Here is a 20,813-nt window from a genome sequence, read left to right as displayed (position 1 = left end):
GTATAGTGGGTATTAACTCCCCTTAAAACAATAACCCTAGACTGAACTGCTCAGCGCCTAACGCGCCAAGCGACCACGCTAGCGGAACCCAGCCCTTTTGCGAGTGAAGCGGATGTTTTTTCTTTGGCAATAATAAATGTTTCGCCAAACAAACGAAAAGGTATAAAATCACATTAACAGTAGCTTTCAAATCTTTATATATTAAGAGTTGCGTTGCCCGGCTTTGCCCGGTCTACCTTGAGAATAAAAATTGTGTCAAGTGACATATATTCAACAATTAGGCTTAAAGAAAATAAAAAAAAAAAACACCATGCAAAATTACCCTTCCAAACAATGACGACAGATATTAAAATACTTCGAAATTAAAATGCGAAAGATGGATTTTAAAAGCGTAACCATGGAAACATGAAATAAAATAAGTTTGAGAAATTAAATGCAAAATAAGGAAATAAACAATGGATTCAAAAAGCGTAACCGTGGAAACGCGAAAATAAATTGGTTGACAACTTGAATCAAAATGACATATTTCGAAATTGATTTAAAAACGCTTGTAACTTTTTTTCCTTTGAAGATAGAAGCTAATTTTTTTCGACCCTAGGTCGGGAGAGGTCTGGAGTAAAAAATGTCGCTTTTTCCAATGGTGTCAAAAAGAAAACTGTGGGACAATTCCTTCACTTTTTATTGATAGATTTAATGAAGAAAGTAGTGCCTAAATTTCAGCTAAGCCTAAAAAAGTTCGAGCTGAAAACGCAAATTACTCCCGCCGTAATTAAAATAGAGCATTGAAACAAATTGTTTAAAACGTGGAAATTCTACCCTTTTCAACGATACATAATATTAATATGTGCAAGTAATTTTTTACCCCTTTAATAGCCAATAATAGGCAATTTACGTGAAATTGGAGCCTAAAGTGGAATACAAAAAGAACTATTTATCGGATTTTTTTTCGAATTATAGCCTATGTTACTCAGTAAGAAAGCACCTTTCATATAGTGAAGGAATTTTTCAAATGGGTGCAGTGGTTCCGGAGATTACCTCGAACATATAAACACACAAAAATCCGCCCTCTCTCTTTATAATATTAGTATAGATTATTTATTTATTTTATTTTTTTTCATACTGCTCCAAGAAATTACATTAATGTTTTTCCACGATTTTTGGTTGGTTGTTTGGTTGCTTGGGTTTTATGGCGCAAAGATCCTTATTAGGCTTCCTGCGCCAAACGATAGTTTCGAAGTGATAGCTCGATTTTTGGAGAATGTGAAGACATGATTTAAACGTTATTAAACTACCATTTCTCAGAATTATTTAATGCGAAGTACTTATGCCTTCTTTCGAACAAATATCTTCACCGAAACGAAACATTTTATTTCTCCAAATTCGTAGTTGCCTAGCTGTAGTATTCAGCCCACGATATGTGTTCTCGAAACTGAACTTACAGAAGAAAATGTCAACAATTTTTTTTTCTTCCCTTTAATTCCATCTGACAAAGTTACAACAGCCGTAATCATGAAAGTCAGGAAAGAAACGAAGAAAAAAAAAGCACATTAAAACGCGTGTCAGGTTTTCTTCTATTTTATTTCATTTTATTTTTTGACAAGAGAACAAAGAAATATACCACCAAAGTCATGCAACAAACGAGTTTTCTTCTAAGCTACTTGTTAAGTAACGAAACAACTTCAAGAATCATTACAGAGTTCCAAAAGTATCACCCTCCAAGAAAGTAAACAAAAAAGAATGTTTTAGTTGACACCCTTATTACACTTCATTCTTCTATGTCACTTTAAAAATAAATTACAGAATGTTTCGCGAAGAGGTGGGCAGCCTTCTCATTTTGGAATGAAGAGGGAAAGACTGGAAATGATCGGATAGGGGAAGAAAAAAAAACCACGAGACTAATGTATTGGTCACACTTTCAGCCATTTCACCACACAAGTTGACAGGTTAAAGCCTAAAAATGGCGAAGTCGAATAAATTTCATTAATTTTTGAGAACGCTTAGCCTGAATTTAGTTACGGTTTAAGCGAAACTTCCCACGCGGCATTAGAATTAGGGTTAATGTTGCTAAAGAGAAAAAGAGAATCCAGATATGGTGTGTGATATCTGATAAGAAATAGAGAACATAATGTAAGGATAATTAAACACTTGGCACATGAGAAATATACAGTGACCGCCGCTTATTAAAATCACATTCGTTCTGAGGACATTTGATTTTATAAAGCGGCTGATTTTACAAACCGGCATACCTACATTTAAATAAATAAAGGTTTTAAAGTTTAAATACTTCAAAAAACGAAATGAATTACGTCATTTATTTTTGTTTCAAGTATTTCAAAATACAGTTGTCATTTTAACTAAGCATGAGTTTCTTTTTTTTTTTTTTTGGTTTTTTACACAAAATATTGGCGTATCGCAATTCGGTTAATAAAATTGGAGAGTAAAGATTTATTATCGTTTGATAGTTTACTAAACGTTTTTTAACGTTTAACATAAAACGGCGATAGTGATTTTATTAAAGGATTGTTTTAACATGTTTTGGTATTGCAATGATTCTGTTCTTCCAGATCTGATTTTAAAAAGCGGCTGATTTTATAATCCAGTGATTTTATTAGTGGCGGGTACTGTACTGCCATGTGCAGGTAAAGGGCAGTAATTGCAAATTTTTCATTTTTTTTTTCCATCTATTGTACGTGATCTTTATTGTACAAGCTCGTTTATTTAGTTTCCACTGAAAAAAAGGCGCAAAAAAGACATCTAATTCCACCATTTCCCTATTGTTAGTATTGAATCCAAAACGCGTTTCTTCAAATATCTCGAAACCTCATTTCTGCAGATACTGCCGTTTACCTGCACACGGCAGTATATACAATGGAAGTCGATTATAAAAAAACGACTGGTCTAGTAAATACCTTAAAAATATTATTTTTGACAGAAATAATGAGCTTATTTGTTTTGTCGTTTACGAGTACATTCTATGCACACTCATTCGCAACTCCAATAAACTATAGGGGGCACTGCAACCACTGTCTAATGGCGGATGAAAAAGGTAAAACAAACAAATGCTGAAACTTATAACTTGCTTTGAAGCTTAGTAAATGATAGTAATTTTTTATCGTGTTAGTGGGAAGCTTTCTTTTCTATTCTTCTGAAATTACAATACACCACAAACTGTTTGAAGCCTGTAATTTACCAGAAAGAAAACACGTGGAACGGAATGTTTTACCTTTTCCGGCAGTATTGTTAATCACCGCAAGGTAGCGTATTCGAGCTCTGGAGTTGGGAATAAGATTCTTCATTGCGAGAAACAATATTTTAAGCATGAATTTGATATTTGAAAACAGACAACAAGTGATTTAGTTTAAAATTAAATCAATATTGCTAATAACTGAAATTTAAAATTGGAAAAACTCCCGACTAGGTCGCAAATGTAGAACTAAGAGGCGAAATTGAAAATCCTTTTAAAAGCCTTGTAATGTAAAAATCAATTGCAAGTAGTATTTTATTTGACAAATAGAAACTGGTAGCAGATAAAATTTTTCAATCATTGCGTTTAATTTTTGCGGGGGATAAAAAAAACTATCATTTCAGAGGGTAGCCAAAGAGAAATATTTTTCCCGGTAGTTTATTATTTTAGCAAAATTGCAGCAAATGAACACTACGTACTAAGTTTTAAGAATGGAGCAGTAATTGAGCAGTTCATTTGGGAGCTAAGATCAGTAAGGGTCCGATTTTGGAAGGAACATTTTTGAGAAATATTCTTCTTGAGGCCGTAAAATCTTTTGAAGGACCCTAAATGAGCACTTGTAAATGTGCAGTAGTAGATGTAATATTGAGAAAAATCGTGTTTCTCCAGGAGTTGTAACAGATCTATCTCTTAATTCATCTAAAAAGTATTTAACTCTATATTCACTGTGAGAAACTTTTCAGTACTTTTTGGTTTCTAGCTTTTTGAACGCTTTACAATTCATTGAATAATACTGCCGTGGGCAGGTAAAGAGCAGTAATTGCATTTTTTGTTTTTTCATATTTTTGTCCTTTATTGTACGAGCTTGCTTATTTGGTTTCCGCTGGAAATAAGGCGCGAAAAAAAACGTCTAATTCCAACATTTCTCAACTGTTAGTATTGAATCCAACACACATTTCTTCGAATGTCTCGGAAACTCGTTTCTGTAGATGCTGCCGTTTACCTGCCCACGGCAGAATAATATTCAGTCTCATGCAGTTTGTAAATTAATTGTTGGTTGGCATCGCAAGCTTCTTTCTCTTTGTAAACTTACTGGAGGACAATGGGGTCGTATTTTTTTCTGAAAGAGCATACTTAAAAACATACAACTGACCATTTTTTAAATAATTTGTTTAAGTTTAATATTTAAAAAAATTACTTAAATCGGTGCTCTTTCATCGTTTAACGCTTCTGTCGATAACATCACAAATGATGAAATGCCATTCAATGTTGCCATTAACGGTCCAAAATATTTAATTTGCATCTTTACTCACGTGTATTGGCAACGATATGGTTGATAGCAAGCGTTAGAGCGCAATTTTAATTCGCTTCTTGATTATCATAACGTGGAAAGGCGGTAGAAAGATGCGCCAAAATGCATCACTTGTGACGTCATAAAGACCACGCCTTGTTTTCAAAATCGGACATTTAAAAAAATTAATTAAAAAATAACTGTTGGGAAAAATGAAAGTATTTTTTTTAGGTCCATGTTTTTTTTTTGAGCAATCACGATTGCTTATTGTTCTCACTTGACAGTCCTTGATGTTCCGGTTCCTTTTTCAGCTTGGACCAGGACTGCATCACCACCGTCCACCGGCGGCGGCGCGGCTGGTCCTGAGCACTGTCCCCCGGAATCCACTTTTGCTGGGCAGTGGCATCCATGTCCTACACACGCATGCGCATACACAGTCGCCTACGCGGCGCACGCCTTTACACACATACACACGCCTACGTGCGCACACGTAAGCCTACACACACACGCACACAACTATATACACGTAAGCACCCAGGAGGAGGGACATGCTTGGGCAGTGGAGCCATTCCTAGAAACAATAACTCTAACCAGTAGAGTCTTGTCGCAACTCGTGATTGCGAAAAACATAATTTGAATTCAAAGTTTCGGAATTCAAATTAGAGTTTTTTTTTTTTTTTTTTTTTTTTTGCTTATTCTATCGATTTCAGTGACTAAAAGTAGTACTTTTGACTAAAGGAAATAACCCCATTCCACGAAAAGTCAGATATTTTGTCCCGCAAGTGACAAATCTATATCTAACTTCAAAACATGTAATAGGAAAAATTATTTTGCTTATGAAATCATACGTGTATGTGCGGTTACTAAGAGGGAAAATCTTTCATTTTTACTTTCTTCTATATCTAATATATAGAAGAAAGTATTGGATTCGTGCAAATTTTCGAATTTCGAATTTTGACGGATTCGAACGTTTTGAGGTGTGCTGAGTCCATTTCGACTATTTTTGGAAAATGTCTGTGTGTGTGTGTGTGTGTGTGTGTGTGTGTGTATGTGTGTCACGTCTGTGTGTGACCAGTTTTTTGTGGCCGCTCTACAGCAAAAACTACCGCATGAAATCGAACGAAATTTGGTACACATATGTGCCCCTATGTAAACTTGTGCCATTGGTTTTTGGCGCGAATTCATCCAAGGGGGTGGAGCAATGGGACGTTTTTTGAGTTACGCGTGATTGCTATTCCTCAGGAAGTAACTGGCGGAATCAAACAAAATTTGGTCCATATATTGCCAGTAACAGGAACAGGTGCTGATTCAATTTTGGTGTCAATAACTCAAACGGGGGTTGAGCTATAGAACGTTTTTTGTCGTCAATTGTGACTGCTGTATCTCAAGAAATAATGAACGGAATGAAAGAAAAATTTATCGGCAAGTAGCCCTTAGAGGGTATAAAAGCCGATTTTATTTTGGTGTCAACAGCTAAAAAGGGGGTAGCGCAATCGCCCGTTCTTTTTTTCCATTGTGAGTGCCCTATCTCAAGAAGTAATGCTACGTTCTGGTTGAAATTTGGAATATATGTGAATCCATATGTAAACAGGCTTTGATTCAATTTTGGCGTCAATCGCACCAAGAGGTGCTGATTTATTTTTATTATCATTATTTTTTTTTTAAAATAAAAATAGCTTTATTAACGCAACAATAAGAAAGATAAATCGTAATAGATTGTCGTCTGCGTATTTCTCGTGATTTTAATTGTATGGAAATGATCGGAAATATTATCTCAACTAGCAAAAATACCCGGCGTTGCCTGGGTCAGTAATAATTATTAGAAAAAATCGTTACTTGCTTTTGTTTTCTGTTTTAAGTAAAAGAATTTAAAACACATCTTTTTGACGTGATTAAAAATAGAGTTTCTTCCTTACCCATAAAACTAAAATAGCAATAAGTATAAAAACAAAGTAGTATTGATTTAGAAACGAAAGCACTATATTTAAGCATATACAAATTTAAAAAACATGAAATTAATCTTCTCATGTTTAAAAAGATTAATCTGTTGATCCTTTTTTTTTTTAACATGGAGTCTAAAACCTTCTCTGTATGGCTAATGAAGTACGAAGTGATTAAAAAAAAGTAGCTGCGCTCGTAATCCCCTTATACTTGCTTTAGTTATTTCGGGAAATTTCAATCATTGTGGCTCTTGGTGCGATTTTACCGAATTTGCGAAAGACGTTTCGAGGTACCTTCGATGATGCTCCCCCATTCTTTCCTTACTTTGTAAAACGATATGATATTAATTTTCGTTACAGAGATATCGTCGCCAGATGCTGAGATATTTTTGGTCACCATAAAATGGCGCTAAACAGTTTCATCCGAAATGTTACCAAAATAAGTAATAAAATTTGGTGATTGTTTGAAATTGTGCAAAAAGGAAAATTAATGGAAGTTTTTGTGCTGTTTATGGATTTGCCTAATTTAGTTGCTGGATTATTTAACACAGTAAAAAAAGTCTTTTGAAAATTCTTTGATTGGCGATATTTTGTTTACATGGTGAAAGCTGAGAAACATTATGACGTAGTCTTCGGCTTCAAAAACAGCAACGTTGAAAAAACTGCCAAATGCATCAGCTACGGAAATCTTTCTGCAAAAATTTTGGCGATCTGCTGGTTGTTTGGATAATGAGTAAGTGTTCAATTAGCATAAATAATAATAAAAACCATTAATTACTTTAAAGTTCCGTTTAAATGGAAAATCATCAGCCAAATTATGTATTATTTGCCAATCTTGTGCAAAAATCTTACTTCAAGATTTGACTTGAGAAAAGCCTTGAACAATCACGAAAAGCAAAGAAAGTCAACAATACAACAATTGTCGCTATCGACAGGGAGTTGAGATGATACACTAAATACTGTATTGAGTTGAGGAAAGCCTTCGAACATGGATCTAAAAAGCTCATAACTCGTTTTTTATTCTACTTAGAAATTTCGAACAGGTGCCATCTTCAGCAGAAAAATCAGAGCTTTCGATGGACATATAATGTAAATATGTGCAAGTATTTATTCATCCCAATATTAGAGAATTTATACAAAAATTGTGTTTTATTGCCCCCTAAGGGGGTTTTGCCCCCCATAACGGGACGAAAACTACCCTATGTGTTATTCTGATGCATAAGCTATATTATTGTAAAGTTTCATCAAAATCCGTTCAGTAGTTTTTGCGTGAAAGAGTAACAAACATCCATACATCCATCCATACATCCATACATCCATCCATACAGACAAACTTTCGCATATATAATATTAGTAAGATGATTTAAAATTTTTAACTGTTGCCATCTTATGTTTGTTAACAAATAAAATATTTGTAATTAATTCAAGCAAGGCTTTTAAAATAACTTTCAATTTTCGCTCTGTGCTTTGCTTTTGCAATAATTCAGACATTGGGATGGTCGTCAAGTTTTTGCATGTGTAATTTTGTTTTTGTTGGGAATATTGCTTCCTCGTCAAGCATGTGGAGGGATCAGAAAAAAAAAGAAAAATATAGAAGAAAGTTTCGTGATGGCCACAACATACTAGTTTAACTATTGCTTTTGACGGAAAATATAGAGCTGTCACGTGTGGGACAAAATGTCTAACTTTCTGTGGAATGGGCCCACTATTTGTTTCTTTTTGAAACAAAAACTAAGAAGTAGCAGTAAGAAAGTAATTAGCAACAGCCTCGAAGAGAGAACCATGAATTGTAAAGCTAATGTCAAAGAGTGTGTCCCACTCATGACAAGTAAAATTTATTTAAAAAATTCCGATCAATTTTTTTTTTTTTTTTTTTTTTTAATTTTGCTTTTCAAATCACATGAATCAAGTATTTTCACTCGGTAAATAAACTTTCAACTTTCAAACCTTATCAATTTTTAGGAAATAACAACGAAAATTTAGGCGAAACTGTCCCACACATGACCGTGAAATCACCCGGGGGACAAAGAAAAAAAATGAGATGACACACATCAATACTGATAGAAACTCAAAAATAAAGTCATTGATGGGCTACGGATTTCTACAACAAACCTCACTTCACTTTGAAATTTCCGAGATTATAACTAATTTACCATCCGTAGATAAACTGAAAAATAATTAACCATAAACCTTTATTAAAATTGAGATACTTCTCAGACCCGTTAGTTTTTTCGTGGTACTTCAGGATTGCAAATACATTTAAATTATCAGAACTTAGAAATCAAGTTCTACGCAGTTCGTTTTTAGATTGTTGGATGTCATCAGAAAATTACTTCTGTTTGTAAGCTTACTACAGACAAAGTAACTGGATGATGCAAAACCAATACTGAAAGAAACTCAATAATAATAATAATAAGTTAATTAACTAATTAATAATTGCAGTCAGTAACAGATTGAGGACCTCTGCAAAAAGAACTTGTAGAAATTTCGATAAATTTGACGTCTTAACTCTCAAAATAATTATCAGAAATATAAGCTGATTAAAAGACTGATACTAAACGCACTTTAAACCAATTTCAACATAATTGAAAAAATACAACCAAGGCTTAATTTGCAAGGGAGCTCGCCAGAACCCAGCTCCTGCGCTTCTTTTCAAGGTGATGTGAATTTTCTTACATTAAACGAAATTCGGGTTATTTAGTGCATGAAAAGAAGTTCTGACTATACAGCTACCGCCCATTTTTGTTAGAAATTGCCCTGAGTACATTTAATGACGCACACATGAATTAAATGGTTCTCCTGTCTCTGGTAAATCGGCAACCCTAAGAACAACAACATATCAAGCTAAGTGATTTCAACATATACCGTTATCTGTTCATCACACCAGGATTTTTTTCGCAACAACCCCTCAAAGATGATAGCAGCTTTAATCACCCCGTTCTTCGACCCGCCCCTGTAATTTAGATATAGCGCAGGAAGTACTATACATAATTAGAAGTACACAGGGCGACAAAATTAGGTGGCGAAAACCCGGGAGGGATCAAAAGACCACTGACGGCTCCTGCGGGTAATAAGCAGCTAGCTTCTGGTCATAAAAATAACCTCAACCCATCAATACCCATCACCACAGACACCGGGGATCATTAGTTAGCCAAACGCCCCGCAAGGATTCCAACTGAGCTCTCTTCGGGATTTGCGCTTAGAAATAAAGATCGTAATGCAATCAATTTTCGTTTGGGTATTATTATTCTGGCAGACAGACAGCGCCAAGATCCGTTATGTATCGGATGAGGAAAGTGCCCAGTTTACCTGGGATGGATAGACAATGGAAGGTTTGTTTCTTTTTTTGGCCAACCGCAGAGTATTCGATAATTGTAGCGAGTTTGTGAGTACACGTTAGAAAGATTAGTTATTTGAAATCATCAGATGATCAGCGGGGAAAGATTCGAGAGCTCAGTGAAAAAATATAGCCAATGGCTAAGTCTTACCAGAAACAAGCGAAACAATAGAGTGTAATGAGCTCAATCAAACAATTTTTCGGAGATTATGGCAATGGCAAGACATTTATAACTGCGGGTAAAGTTCCATTATGATAAAATAGAGTTTAAAGTAGTTTTTAATCTGTATATTTTTAAAAAAAAGTTGTTTTTCAATAAATTTTTGAGGTTTCAAAAAGTGTAAATTACCAGCACAGCCATAATTTACCCACCCCCCTCTTTTTTTGGAGAGTGGGGTCTTAACAATCCTTACATAAATGATCTTATCATATCTGGATTGACAATAGCATTAAAACCAAAGGTTCTTGTGGATGTTTTTAATCCCGAAACTTCGCTGCACTCTTCGTGTAAATTATTTGCATAATTGTTTATCAAATAATAATTATTGTTCATCGTCGTTAAGAATCTTGACATTGGTATAATTCATTTTTTCTAGGGAAAGTCAGTGAGATGGGAAGTTTGAGTCACTGTCCTCAAGTACAGTATGTCTCTGATAACGAAACGTCTACTCTTGAACGAGTTTATATCTATTTGGGAAGAAAGAGGAGGAATTCTCATATTTGCGCAAGACCAGCGATCATCATTGGCAAAATAAAGTAGCGTTTATCACTTTTATTTAATCAAATGGAATTGTTTAATCCATCATCCATCGGAGTGCAAGTTATTAGAGCCAAACATTTGCAACATCTTGACAGTAACAATTTCCCATCCTTCCGATTTCTGCTAGAAAAGTGAGCTTTATGAAGGTAAGCGCTCTTTTCAACAAATCCTCATTCCAAATGAAATGCTACATGTTATATGTGTCGTCCTCTCCTCAGAACAACAGTAGAATGTTTTACGATTGTTCTTAGACTTGGATGGCTTACTGTTGCTTTGAGGAGGTACTGCTCCAAATTTATTTTTTTGGAAAAGAATCATTCCACGAAAAAGTAGCCACTTTGTCCCGCACGGCCGCAAGTGACGGTTCATATATTTCATTAAAAAAGTAATAGCTTTAAAAGGTATTGAAGAAATTTTTTTCCTAAGAAATCACACATACCTTTTTCATTTGTTAAGCAACAAAAGTTTGTTCATTACCATTGTAAAGTATTGTTTTTAATGAAATATATGAGTCATCACGTGTGAGACAAAATGACCGTTTTCCGTGGGATGACCCAGAAATGTATTGGATAATCTTTTTTCTAGAAACAAAACACACCAAATACTAACTTCGATCTAAAATTAATAAAAACGAAGCCTTACTTACCTTTCAAACCTAAACGGAAATGTTCATCTTTTACATTTTCCATATTTTCTAACACAGCAGCTTGAAGAGTGTTGAATGAATTTGAATAAAGTTCGACAGTTCTCAAATTTGGCAACAACTTGAAAACTTCATCAGGAAGAACTTTGAGCTGGTTTCCATTCAAATACAAAATCTGCAATTTATTTAGCTCTTGGAAAGCTCGAGACGATATATGAGAAATAAGGTTCTGCTTCAAATCGATTTCTTGCAACTTCGGCATCGACTGAAACACCTTGTCATTCAGAATCCTAATCTGATTTTTATATAAATCCAGTCGTTTCAGGTATCTCAGACCTCTAAAAGTGTATTCAGTCAAATCAGTTATCTGGTTGCCCCATAATTCCAACTCTCTCAAGTTTTGCAACTCGCAAAAGGCGCAACTCTCAATCCTAGAGATGTTGTTCCGGTCTAAATACAGCTCCTGTAGCTCGTCAAGTCCAGTCAAAGTATTGGCAAGCAGTTCTTGTAATAAATTTTCACTCAGAGTTAGCTTTTTCAGCTTGGGGAGATTAGAAATGGCGTGATTTTGCAAGGAGGTGATCTCATTGTTGTCAAGTTCCAAGTTCCTCAGAATTTTAAGGCCCGATATTGAATATGACTTTAAATTCCCTAAATTTCCCTCCTTGAGGGTGAACGTTTCCAGTGTTCTCAAGTCCTCCAAAGTCTGAATCGGAATGTAATCCAGTTTGGCCACTAACTTTGACTGTAGTTTTAACGCAATCACATTTTCCACTTTGCTGATGGAGCTCCAGGCGTCATTTTTCGCCAAAAGAGTCAAATTGAAAATGAAGCAAGAGAGTTTTGTTTCTTTGTACATGATATCACAGGAGCAATAAATGCCGGGTTGGACGCTGTCGCAGACGTCCGTGTCGGCTGTTGTTTGGCAAAACGTCCACAATACTAATGGCAAAAGGGTTGAAAACGAATACTTCTTCTTGAGAAACATGATGGTCTGAAACGAAAAATATTGCACAAATTAACAGAGCATTTATTGTTACAAACATAACTTTTATACTAAGAGGAAATTTTTGAAATTCTGATAAATTTTTTTCTCCCTCAATAATTTGGCGAAAATCTGAAATCTCATGCTTGAAATTGTAAAATTGTAATTGAAGTATGTTTTTATTCGATTTTAAACTGCCAAAAGTTTTCAAATATCACTGGGAAAACTATAAAGACTGACTTTATAAAAGTTGAAAAAAAATATCAATACTGTCTGACTACGGATTGTATGGAAAGACAAACATCCGTTTTACAGCCGGAAATGAACAAATCTATTTTTAGCAATGTCAGCTTTTGCAAAAGCAAAGTCTCATTCAAATGAGCGGAATACGCGCATCAAATTTTTACTATTACCTCTCATTCAGATAGATTTGTCTTATCTGGACGTTTGAAAATTCCATACAATCCGTGGTTGGACAGTATGAGCTTGTAGAACTTGATTTGAAGAATTTTGGGCAGCAGGAATCTCTCTTTTATTTTGCCCATATATTTGACAGAATTAGCACATATGTAGTTTTCACAAGAACATACACTCAAGGTAGCTCTGTTCCAAAATATCTTCATCTTTAAATACCTTACACATATTTTAACACTGTTATTGCATCTATTACCATAGAACTAAGGAAAACTCCTGAAATATTGCATAGTTATCCGAAATTAAGAAAGAACAATTATAAAAACTATTTAAAATGAATTATTACTCTTCCTCAAAATTATCCTGTCGTTTGGAGTAATGTTGCCCAACTTACGGCCCGCGGGCCTGTGTGACGCGTTAACCTGATCCATGTGATTAGGCGTTACAGTCGATGTTGGAAATCGAAAATTACGTTCTGAAAACTTCCAAAACAACCGATCATCCTCATTCGGTATTAAGAGAGATTATTGCACACTTAGAGTCGCCTGGCGGTTAGAAATCATTGGATTATGCAATTAGCTGCATACAGTATGATAAAAAGTAGGAGACTGATATCATAATTTTCCCAGCAAAATGCAGCATTGTGCCTTCTTCATCTTTTTAAAGTGAAACGTTTTATGCAAGGGCTTTGAAATTCTGATTGGCAAACTCTTCATGCGACGGAAGTGAAGTAGTTGTTTTGAATTGTTGCCAAAAAAAATGAAAGATAATAGTAATTACAAAGTTTGCTAATAAACTCAGCAAATTATTTCAAGGCTAAACCCAAGCAGGTATATATTTGCTGATTTAAACGTTTCAAATGCATAATACGGGTTTCCGAAGATTTCTTCGATTCAAGTCAAGTCATCAGTTAAAAAAGGACCCACATTGCTTAAAGTTCATCCTTGAAATTAGTTTATTAACTTTTATTAACACAATTAACTTTACAATTACTATTATCTTCCTATTGGCAACAATTAAAAAGCGAATTTCTTTCGAGTGTCGTTAAGTTTCTCGCTGTTTATAATCGAACTCTTCATGTAAATATAATTTTGTTGTGCATATGCCTAAGTTGGATGCAGAAAGAACAAGAGCGTAGCATGAGAGAAAACGTGCAGATGAAGTAACAGTTCAGAATGTTTAAAAAAAAAGAAAAGTTAAAAAAAATTTCACTTCTATTGTATGTTTTTACGACACACAATTCTTCTCTTTTTGTTATTATTATTTTTTTTAAGTAATTTACAAACAAAGATAAAGTGGGAAAATCGATCTGCATGGGTCAACGATACCCCAAATAACTGCACTGAGAAATTCCTCATCAAGGGGAAAAAAGGCGAAAGTTCGAAATGAATGGAGCAAAGATAAAAATAGTGCATAATCCTGAATATTTTTAAATAGCTTGTCAACAAGTGTTTAATTTACGCTTGACTTTCCGGCTGAATTACGAAAGGGATGAAAACTATATTTAAATACGAAGAGTCTTTTAAAAATAGATTTGACTGTCCAGACTAATTTATAATTCGCATACATTACCCTAAGCTCAACGAGAACGGAAAGAATCCAGAAGTAAATTGAAACAATTTTTATGAATTCTCTTTAAGTAGAGTGCTGATTCAAACCAATCTTCTTTATCTTTACTAATAATAAAGCGGAAAGTCTCTGTGTCTGGATGTCTGTAGGATATCTGTGACGCCCATAGAGCCTAGACCGTTCGACCGATTTTCATGAAATTTGGCACGAAGTTAATTTGTAGCTTGGAGCTGTGCACCTCGAAGCGATTTTTTGAAAATTCGATTTTGTTCTTTTTCTGTTTCAATTTTAGGAACATTTTCCGGAGCAAAATTATAATAAGATGGATGAGTAAATTACGAAATTATCATGACGTGGAATGGGAGAGCAAATGAACATAGCCAATTGGCGAGAAATTCGTCATCCATTATTTGTAAATATACAGGCGAACCAAATGACCTTTTAATTTTCAACTACGGGCAAAGCTGTGCGGGTACCACTAGTAAGGAAATAATTATCTTATGACTTAAGGCTAAATTTAACAAATATCTTTACATTGTACTTTTTCAGAGCTATGAGATTGAAACTTTAGCATGCCGCGGAAGTGTCGGTTGGAGTTAAAGTCATAAATTGATGGTTTCGGAATCGCTTTTTAATCATTAAGAAGAGATAAAATGGGGGCATCACTTTCATTCGTGAAACCAAGACCCCAAACCACGTGATTGGTTTTAATGCAAAGCATTGGAAGAAATCAGGTTTCTTTCGTTTGTTTTACTCAAAACGTGCCTTCTATTTGTCGTTGTTGAGTCAAGTGACTTGGGGTCTTAGTGTCAGCTTTTGCTAGTCAATGATTGGACTTGCTCTCTCCATTTCAATTCCTGCTCTAAGTTTTTAATCCATTCAACAAAAACTACAACAGTTTACTTTATAACTTCTATGTTTGTTAGATGACCTTTGTCTAGTTGTATGCAGGCTCCAACATATTCCGGACCGAAAAAAGGTACTTCGCTGACTAGTTTTTTCCCCCTAGAGCAAGAAATTGCGTTACACAGAATTTTCTTATAAACTCTAAAAAAAAAAAATAATAATAATTTGCCAGACACCTAAAATTTCGTTCTTTCTCTCCAGATTTCGTAATTTTTTACTGTCTTTGGTTATACGTTCCAAAAATTTCTCGTTTCTCAGAAAGCATATTTTAAAATACATTTTCATTGTTGGACACACTCTCCTCGACATGATTTGAAAATCGGATGTCCTTCTTTTCGAGATTTATAACCATCCTCATATATATAATAGCGAATTCACTGATCGAGTAATGCTCCTGACGTCACCAACAATAAAACTCGCGCCATAACATGATAATTTGACAATATTTTTTTGTTTGACATGCAAGGAAATGCTTAATTGTGACAAGGCTGAACTGTGTCCGGTAACTCAACTTTTACTGGTAAGACTGCTATTTTAGGAGAGTGAAGAAACGAAAAAGTGGTTAACTATTAACGCTATCTACTGGTTTTTAGAGTTCATCCGTTGGAGTTAGGGTTAAAATTTCAACTATCGAAATATCACCAAACAGGCAATTGCTTCGTTAAAATGTAGAAGAGTAGAAGCCGTCATACCTTGACAGGTGACGTTCTAGTTATGATATAAAGAATAATTGTAGCGGTTAAAATTTGAGTGGCGCAAGTAAGCCTAATATGGTTTCGAGTAATTAAAGGTTCTGTAAAAACATCTGCAAATAAATCCATTAACTAAAAACAAAACACTTGAAAACTGATGTATTTGTTTTTCCTTAAAAGAAAACAGCTTGATTTTTATTTGGAAAAAAATATTTCTTATGCATTTTTCAGTTTTTACGACTGCACTTGCACTTTTAAAATCATTCGGAAAATTTTGTATAAAATTTGTAGCGTTAACTATTGTCATATCGTTCCTTTTTATTTTTATATATGAGTATGCATAATATATTATATATTATTTTTATATTGCAGTTATACTGGGCTTTAAAGTTCCATTGCGAAAATCATAAATATTGTTACTTAATTTATTCTCCCTCGATTAAAAAGCAGGCTATGTAGCAAACTATAGAAAATCAGCCCTTTGAAGGACATCTCCCCCTACCCCACCCCCTTTTAAAATAGCTCTCTAGAATTGCATGATTGAACGGACAAAACAATACATCCCCTCCCTCGAGTTTTAATTCCGCTGTCTTATGACGATGAATATTTCTCGTATGACACATTTATAACTTTATTAACTTTAGCAAAAAATGCATAATAAATACAAATTAAAATAGATCAGCTGCAAATTTATACCCGTTCGGGTCTTTTGAAGCCCAAGGATTAGAACAACTGCTACACGCGTTAAGAGGCTTTCATAATGATACATCTAAGACATGAGTCAAACCCTCAGGTGTCATGCTGCTTAAATTTAGCCGAGAGGAAGTCCTGGTTTTTAAGATGACGTGATCCTTGAAGCTGTTTGATACTTCAGAACCTGGACTGAGGCCAGAGAAGGTGATGACGATGAGAATAAAGTCCCCATCCGCTGATGTCATTATTCTTGGAGTACATGAGGCATGGAGGAGAACAAGAAATGCTTCAGGTGATAGATATCTGATAGGCTGCGGACATAGCTATGTCAATTTTCAGGTCCTAGTAAGTGGTGAAAGGAATCGTAGAGTGAAGTGAAAGCATAACTTCGTGAACTAACGAAAAAAAAAACTTCCACGATTTTTTCACCTTTTTTTTTTAAATATAAACACATGACCGACCGTATGGCATCGTTTTCTTAATCGTAGGGGGGAGAAAAAGTAGTTCGTTGAAAATTAAGAGAGAAATACCTTAGCAGATGGCATGTTTTTTCTGACACGTGTCCAATTCGGCAACGTGTTCTTGTACTTCACACTTCATAAATTTTTCGGGTCTTAAAATGTGTGTTGTGTATGGATACCTCCAAACTAAGGAAGGGAGAACTCTCAATTACTGCAAACTAGCTCACAAAAAAGCACTCGCGCTTGGAGAAGGGATTCAAAATTTCGGTTTTTAAAGTAAATTCTTGAACAACAGCAAAAATATGACTTGTTTGTTTATTTTTTGCTAATAGCAGTGATAAAAATCTATAAAATAGCGTCTTACTTTTAAAGTTTGATGAAGTATTAAAGAAGTTACGGTTTACCCACAAAAATTACTTCAAGAAATAATACATATGAAGGGCTTGGGGCAGAAGTGTGAGAAGCCACAAGGAGTGACTTTTCGATCAAAACTTTTGTTTCGCATAACTATAATTGAAATAAACATGACAATGGATTATGTCATTTCGAGAAAAACATATCTAGTTTTAGTTTTTCAGAATATGGAATGTATAATACCTTTGAAAACTTCCACAAATATTTTTTATAAGTTTTAAATTGGTCTACTAAAAATTTCACATCATGTGGCATAACAAATTCTTGCCCCAAGCCCTTCATATAAGTCGAACCTGTCAATCTCGAATTTCATGAGATAGAAGAAAGATTCGAGATACGGAGGTTTCGAAATATACAGTGTTGATAAAAGTTATAAAAATAAACAATTGGAGTGAAGTCAAAGAGTAAAGAGTCATTCGCATTGATATTGTTGAACATTTTACAGAATGACAACCTGTGGTTACACATTTTACTAATTTTAATGATTATAATTCCAAACTACAAAAATTATGCATAACTTTAAAAACAAAAATTTCAAAAATGCTCATATTTTTATTTTTTCTCAATCGGAAGAATTTCAACGTTAGAAGGAAATAAACGCAGATAACACCACAAAATTACTGTTCTCAAGACTCGACAGTAAAACCCAGGAAGCATTTTCACTGTTCAACGATGCCCCGTTTCCACCAGTTTCTGAGCGGGTAGCATTTCAAGAAAACTTGCTTCTTGTATACGTTGAGTTTTGGAGTTGGCTAACATGTCTCACAAGACTTGGAAGACTGTTGATATTAGAAAAAGAATGCATTTTGTCTCCAAGCTTTACTATTGATAAAGATCGCTGGGGATTCAATTCGAAAAAAACAGTACAGTCAGATTTCGAGATAGAGATGTTTCGGAGAAAACTCATTGGAGATAAGCATGGGAAAAAAACATTAAATTTATACCATAAATGCTGGGAAGTTGAAAAAAATCTACATAGCGAGGTTTGTGAATAGGCATGTCCGACTGTAGATCTTCTTCTTCTTCTTCATCAGCACAACAGCCTGGTTCATGCCAAGGCTTTCTCGGTCTGCTTCCTCCAGGCGGTACGACACGTTGCCAGGTTTCTCCACCTGTTCACTCCCAAAATTTTAAGGTCCTTCTCAACACTATCCAGCCACCTTGCTGCTGGTCTTCCCCTTCTCCTTGTACCCTCAATCTTCGAAAAAGTTAGCTTTTTAATCGGATCCAGATCTGCACGCCTAAATACGTGACCCAGCCATCTGATTCTATTGGCTTTAATTACTCTTAAGATGTTGGGTTGTCTGTGTGTTTACGGTATACTTCAAAGTTATATAAACTTCTCCAAGTGTCATTTTCTTTTACTGCTCCAAAAATTGTCCGAAGGATCTTTCTTTCAAAAATGAGAAGTCTGTCCGACTGTGTGTATATGTATATATATATATATATATATATATATATATATATATATATATATATATATATATATATAAAGAGAGAAAGAGAGGGGGGGAGGAATAAGTATGGCACCCTTATATATTATATAATTAAATACTTTCAATTACTTTCAATAAATAATAGATAAAATTACTTTCAATTCGAAAAATTCTGGATTTTTGTCTTTCATCAACAATTAAAACAAGTATCTAAAATGCGAGAAGGTGAAATAATGATTAATGTCAATGATTTTATTTCAAAAACGACGATTTACAAAAAAACTTTTTGGAAAGCACCAGAAAAAATGAAGTGTAAATATGGGCACCATTCAAAAAGGTCACCAAAAATAATTTAAAACAGGATAAAGCTATACAAAATGGTGGGGAATTTAATAATTACAGGGGAAAAAAATATTTACAGAAATCGCAAACATAACTGGCTTTTTCAGTCCCGGTAATGTCTAAGTATGCCCATATTTGGCACATAACATATCTTACCCCAAACCTCTCCCTGAGTGTCTTCAAAGAACTTTCCATCACGAAAGAAGCACCGCTTAAGGATTTTTTTTTTCTTTTAAAAGGTGTAATAATTATGGGCACTCTTTAAATGGGGGGGGCCCATATTTACAGCAACTACACCTCAGAAAGGCCACAATCACATGTAACGTAAAAACTTGCGTGACTAAAGGTGTGCTTCAAAAAGTAGCATAGGATCTCCGCTTTCCGGGTATCACAGTAAAATTGTTTTTAACTAAACAAAAGAACATGAAAAGAAAACGATTTCATACATCACTTAAAAGTTTGCTGTCTGAAAAAACACTGATTTACACAATAACCCACAATGCATTCACACCCAGGGGTGTGAACAGAAGTTTTGGGGACCGTCACAAATGACTTTTCCGGTCCCTTCCATATTGTTACCCTATATTTCACGCCTAGACTGTAAAGTATTGCCTCCCCTTCAGATTTGGGCCCGGGCCAACAGGTGTCGTCCCCCCCCCCCCCCCCGTGCACGCCTCTGTTCACAGTTTGAAAGAATGTTTCCAACTACTCTCTGCTATCTGATATTAATAAATGGCACCATTAACAGTCCTCGTCACTGGTCTTCAGTACCTCCTATAGCCACTAAGGGGAGGTGCCCATATTTACACCTGTGCCCGTTTTACAGCTTTCCCTCTCTATATATATAAATGTGGATGTTTTTTCTCCCACGAAAAATATAAACTAGTCAAGAAACTGAAATAAGTAAAATATTAAAAAATTACCAAATTAAAAAGATATCAAAATATGAAAAGGGAAAAAACCAAACATCAAATGGTACTTAAGAAATAACATGAAGTAAGGACTAACACGCCACCAGGGGGGAAAGATTAGCCGTTACTTTACAAGGCTTTTTCTGTGAAGCATGTAGAAAGGTCCCAAAAAATGCTACCAATTTCTCTATTCTCTCTTTGGGTCAAATTTGGTGAAAAAAAGTGTGACGTCATTAACGGACAGCCTCAAAGACATTGCATCGACAAACGATCAACAAATATGGAACTAGTTGACAAATCAACTAGTTTTTTTTTTTTTTTTTTTTAACTAAATATAAACCACTTTGAGCTGAAAAAAATGGGAAATTAAATATTTGAAATACAAACAAAATTTGTCCTTCCAACGTCTCGCCTTTGCAGCAAAAAAAAGAAAAGTAATTCATTTATGCAGTGTCACATTTTCTATTTCAAGCACTGTTGTGCTAGCTCTTACTAGGAAGCAAAATCTCAACTACTGAATCAAGGAAATGTGTCACTTGTAACAAAACAGCGCCCTGTTTTTCTTAAATATGCAACTTTCGACGCTCTTCAGGGGTAATAAATTCTCAAGTGGCTATTACCAACTTCAAGAGAGGAAAAGTCGCGATTTTGCCAACAAAGCATGACGAAGGACTTTGCCAACTCTTTTACAAGCTGCGTGGAATGAGGAACTCATCAGCGTACATGTGTGTGTAAGACCATAATTCCGAGGAAGGACTGATGGAATGGAAGGGAGGTAGGGGTAGAACGTTTACAGACACGCACAATTAAGAATGCCTTGAAAGGTCGGAGGACA

General features: G+C 34.9%; 1 protein-coding gene across 1 annotated transcript in view; it reads right to left on the bottom strand.

The window, feature by feature from the left end:
• Nucleotides 1-20,813, bottom strand: part of LOC129227645 (connectin-like) — a 120,495-nt gene that overhangs the window by 42,473 nt on the left and 57,209 nt on the right. Inside the window, exon 3 of the mRNA XM_054862235.1 lies at nucleotides 11,159-12,149. Within this exon, the coding sequence (XP_054718210.1) occupies nucleotides 11,159-12,143 (985 nt within the window). The 5' untranslated portion in view covers nucleotides 12,144-12,149. The remainder of the gene's footprint in view (nucleotides 1-11,158; nucleotides 12,150-20,813) is intronic.

The sequence above is a fragment of the Uloborus diversus genome, chromosome 8 (genome assembly GCF_026930045.1).
Source record: "Uloborus diversus isolate 005 chromosome 8, Udiv.v.3.1, whole genome shotgun sequence".
Lineage (NCBI taxonomy): Eukaryota > Metazoa > Arthropoda > Arachnida > Araneae > Uloboridae > Uloborus > Uloborus diversus.
This window is presented reverse-complemented; position numbering and strand designations above follow the sequence as displayed.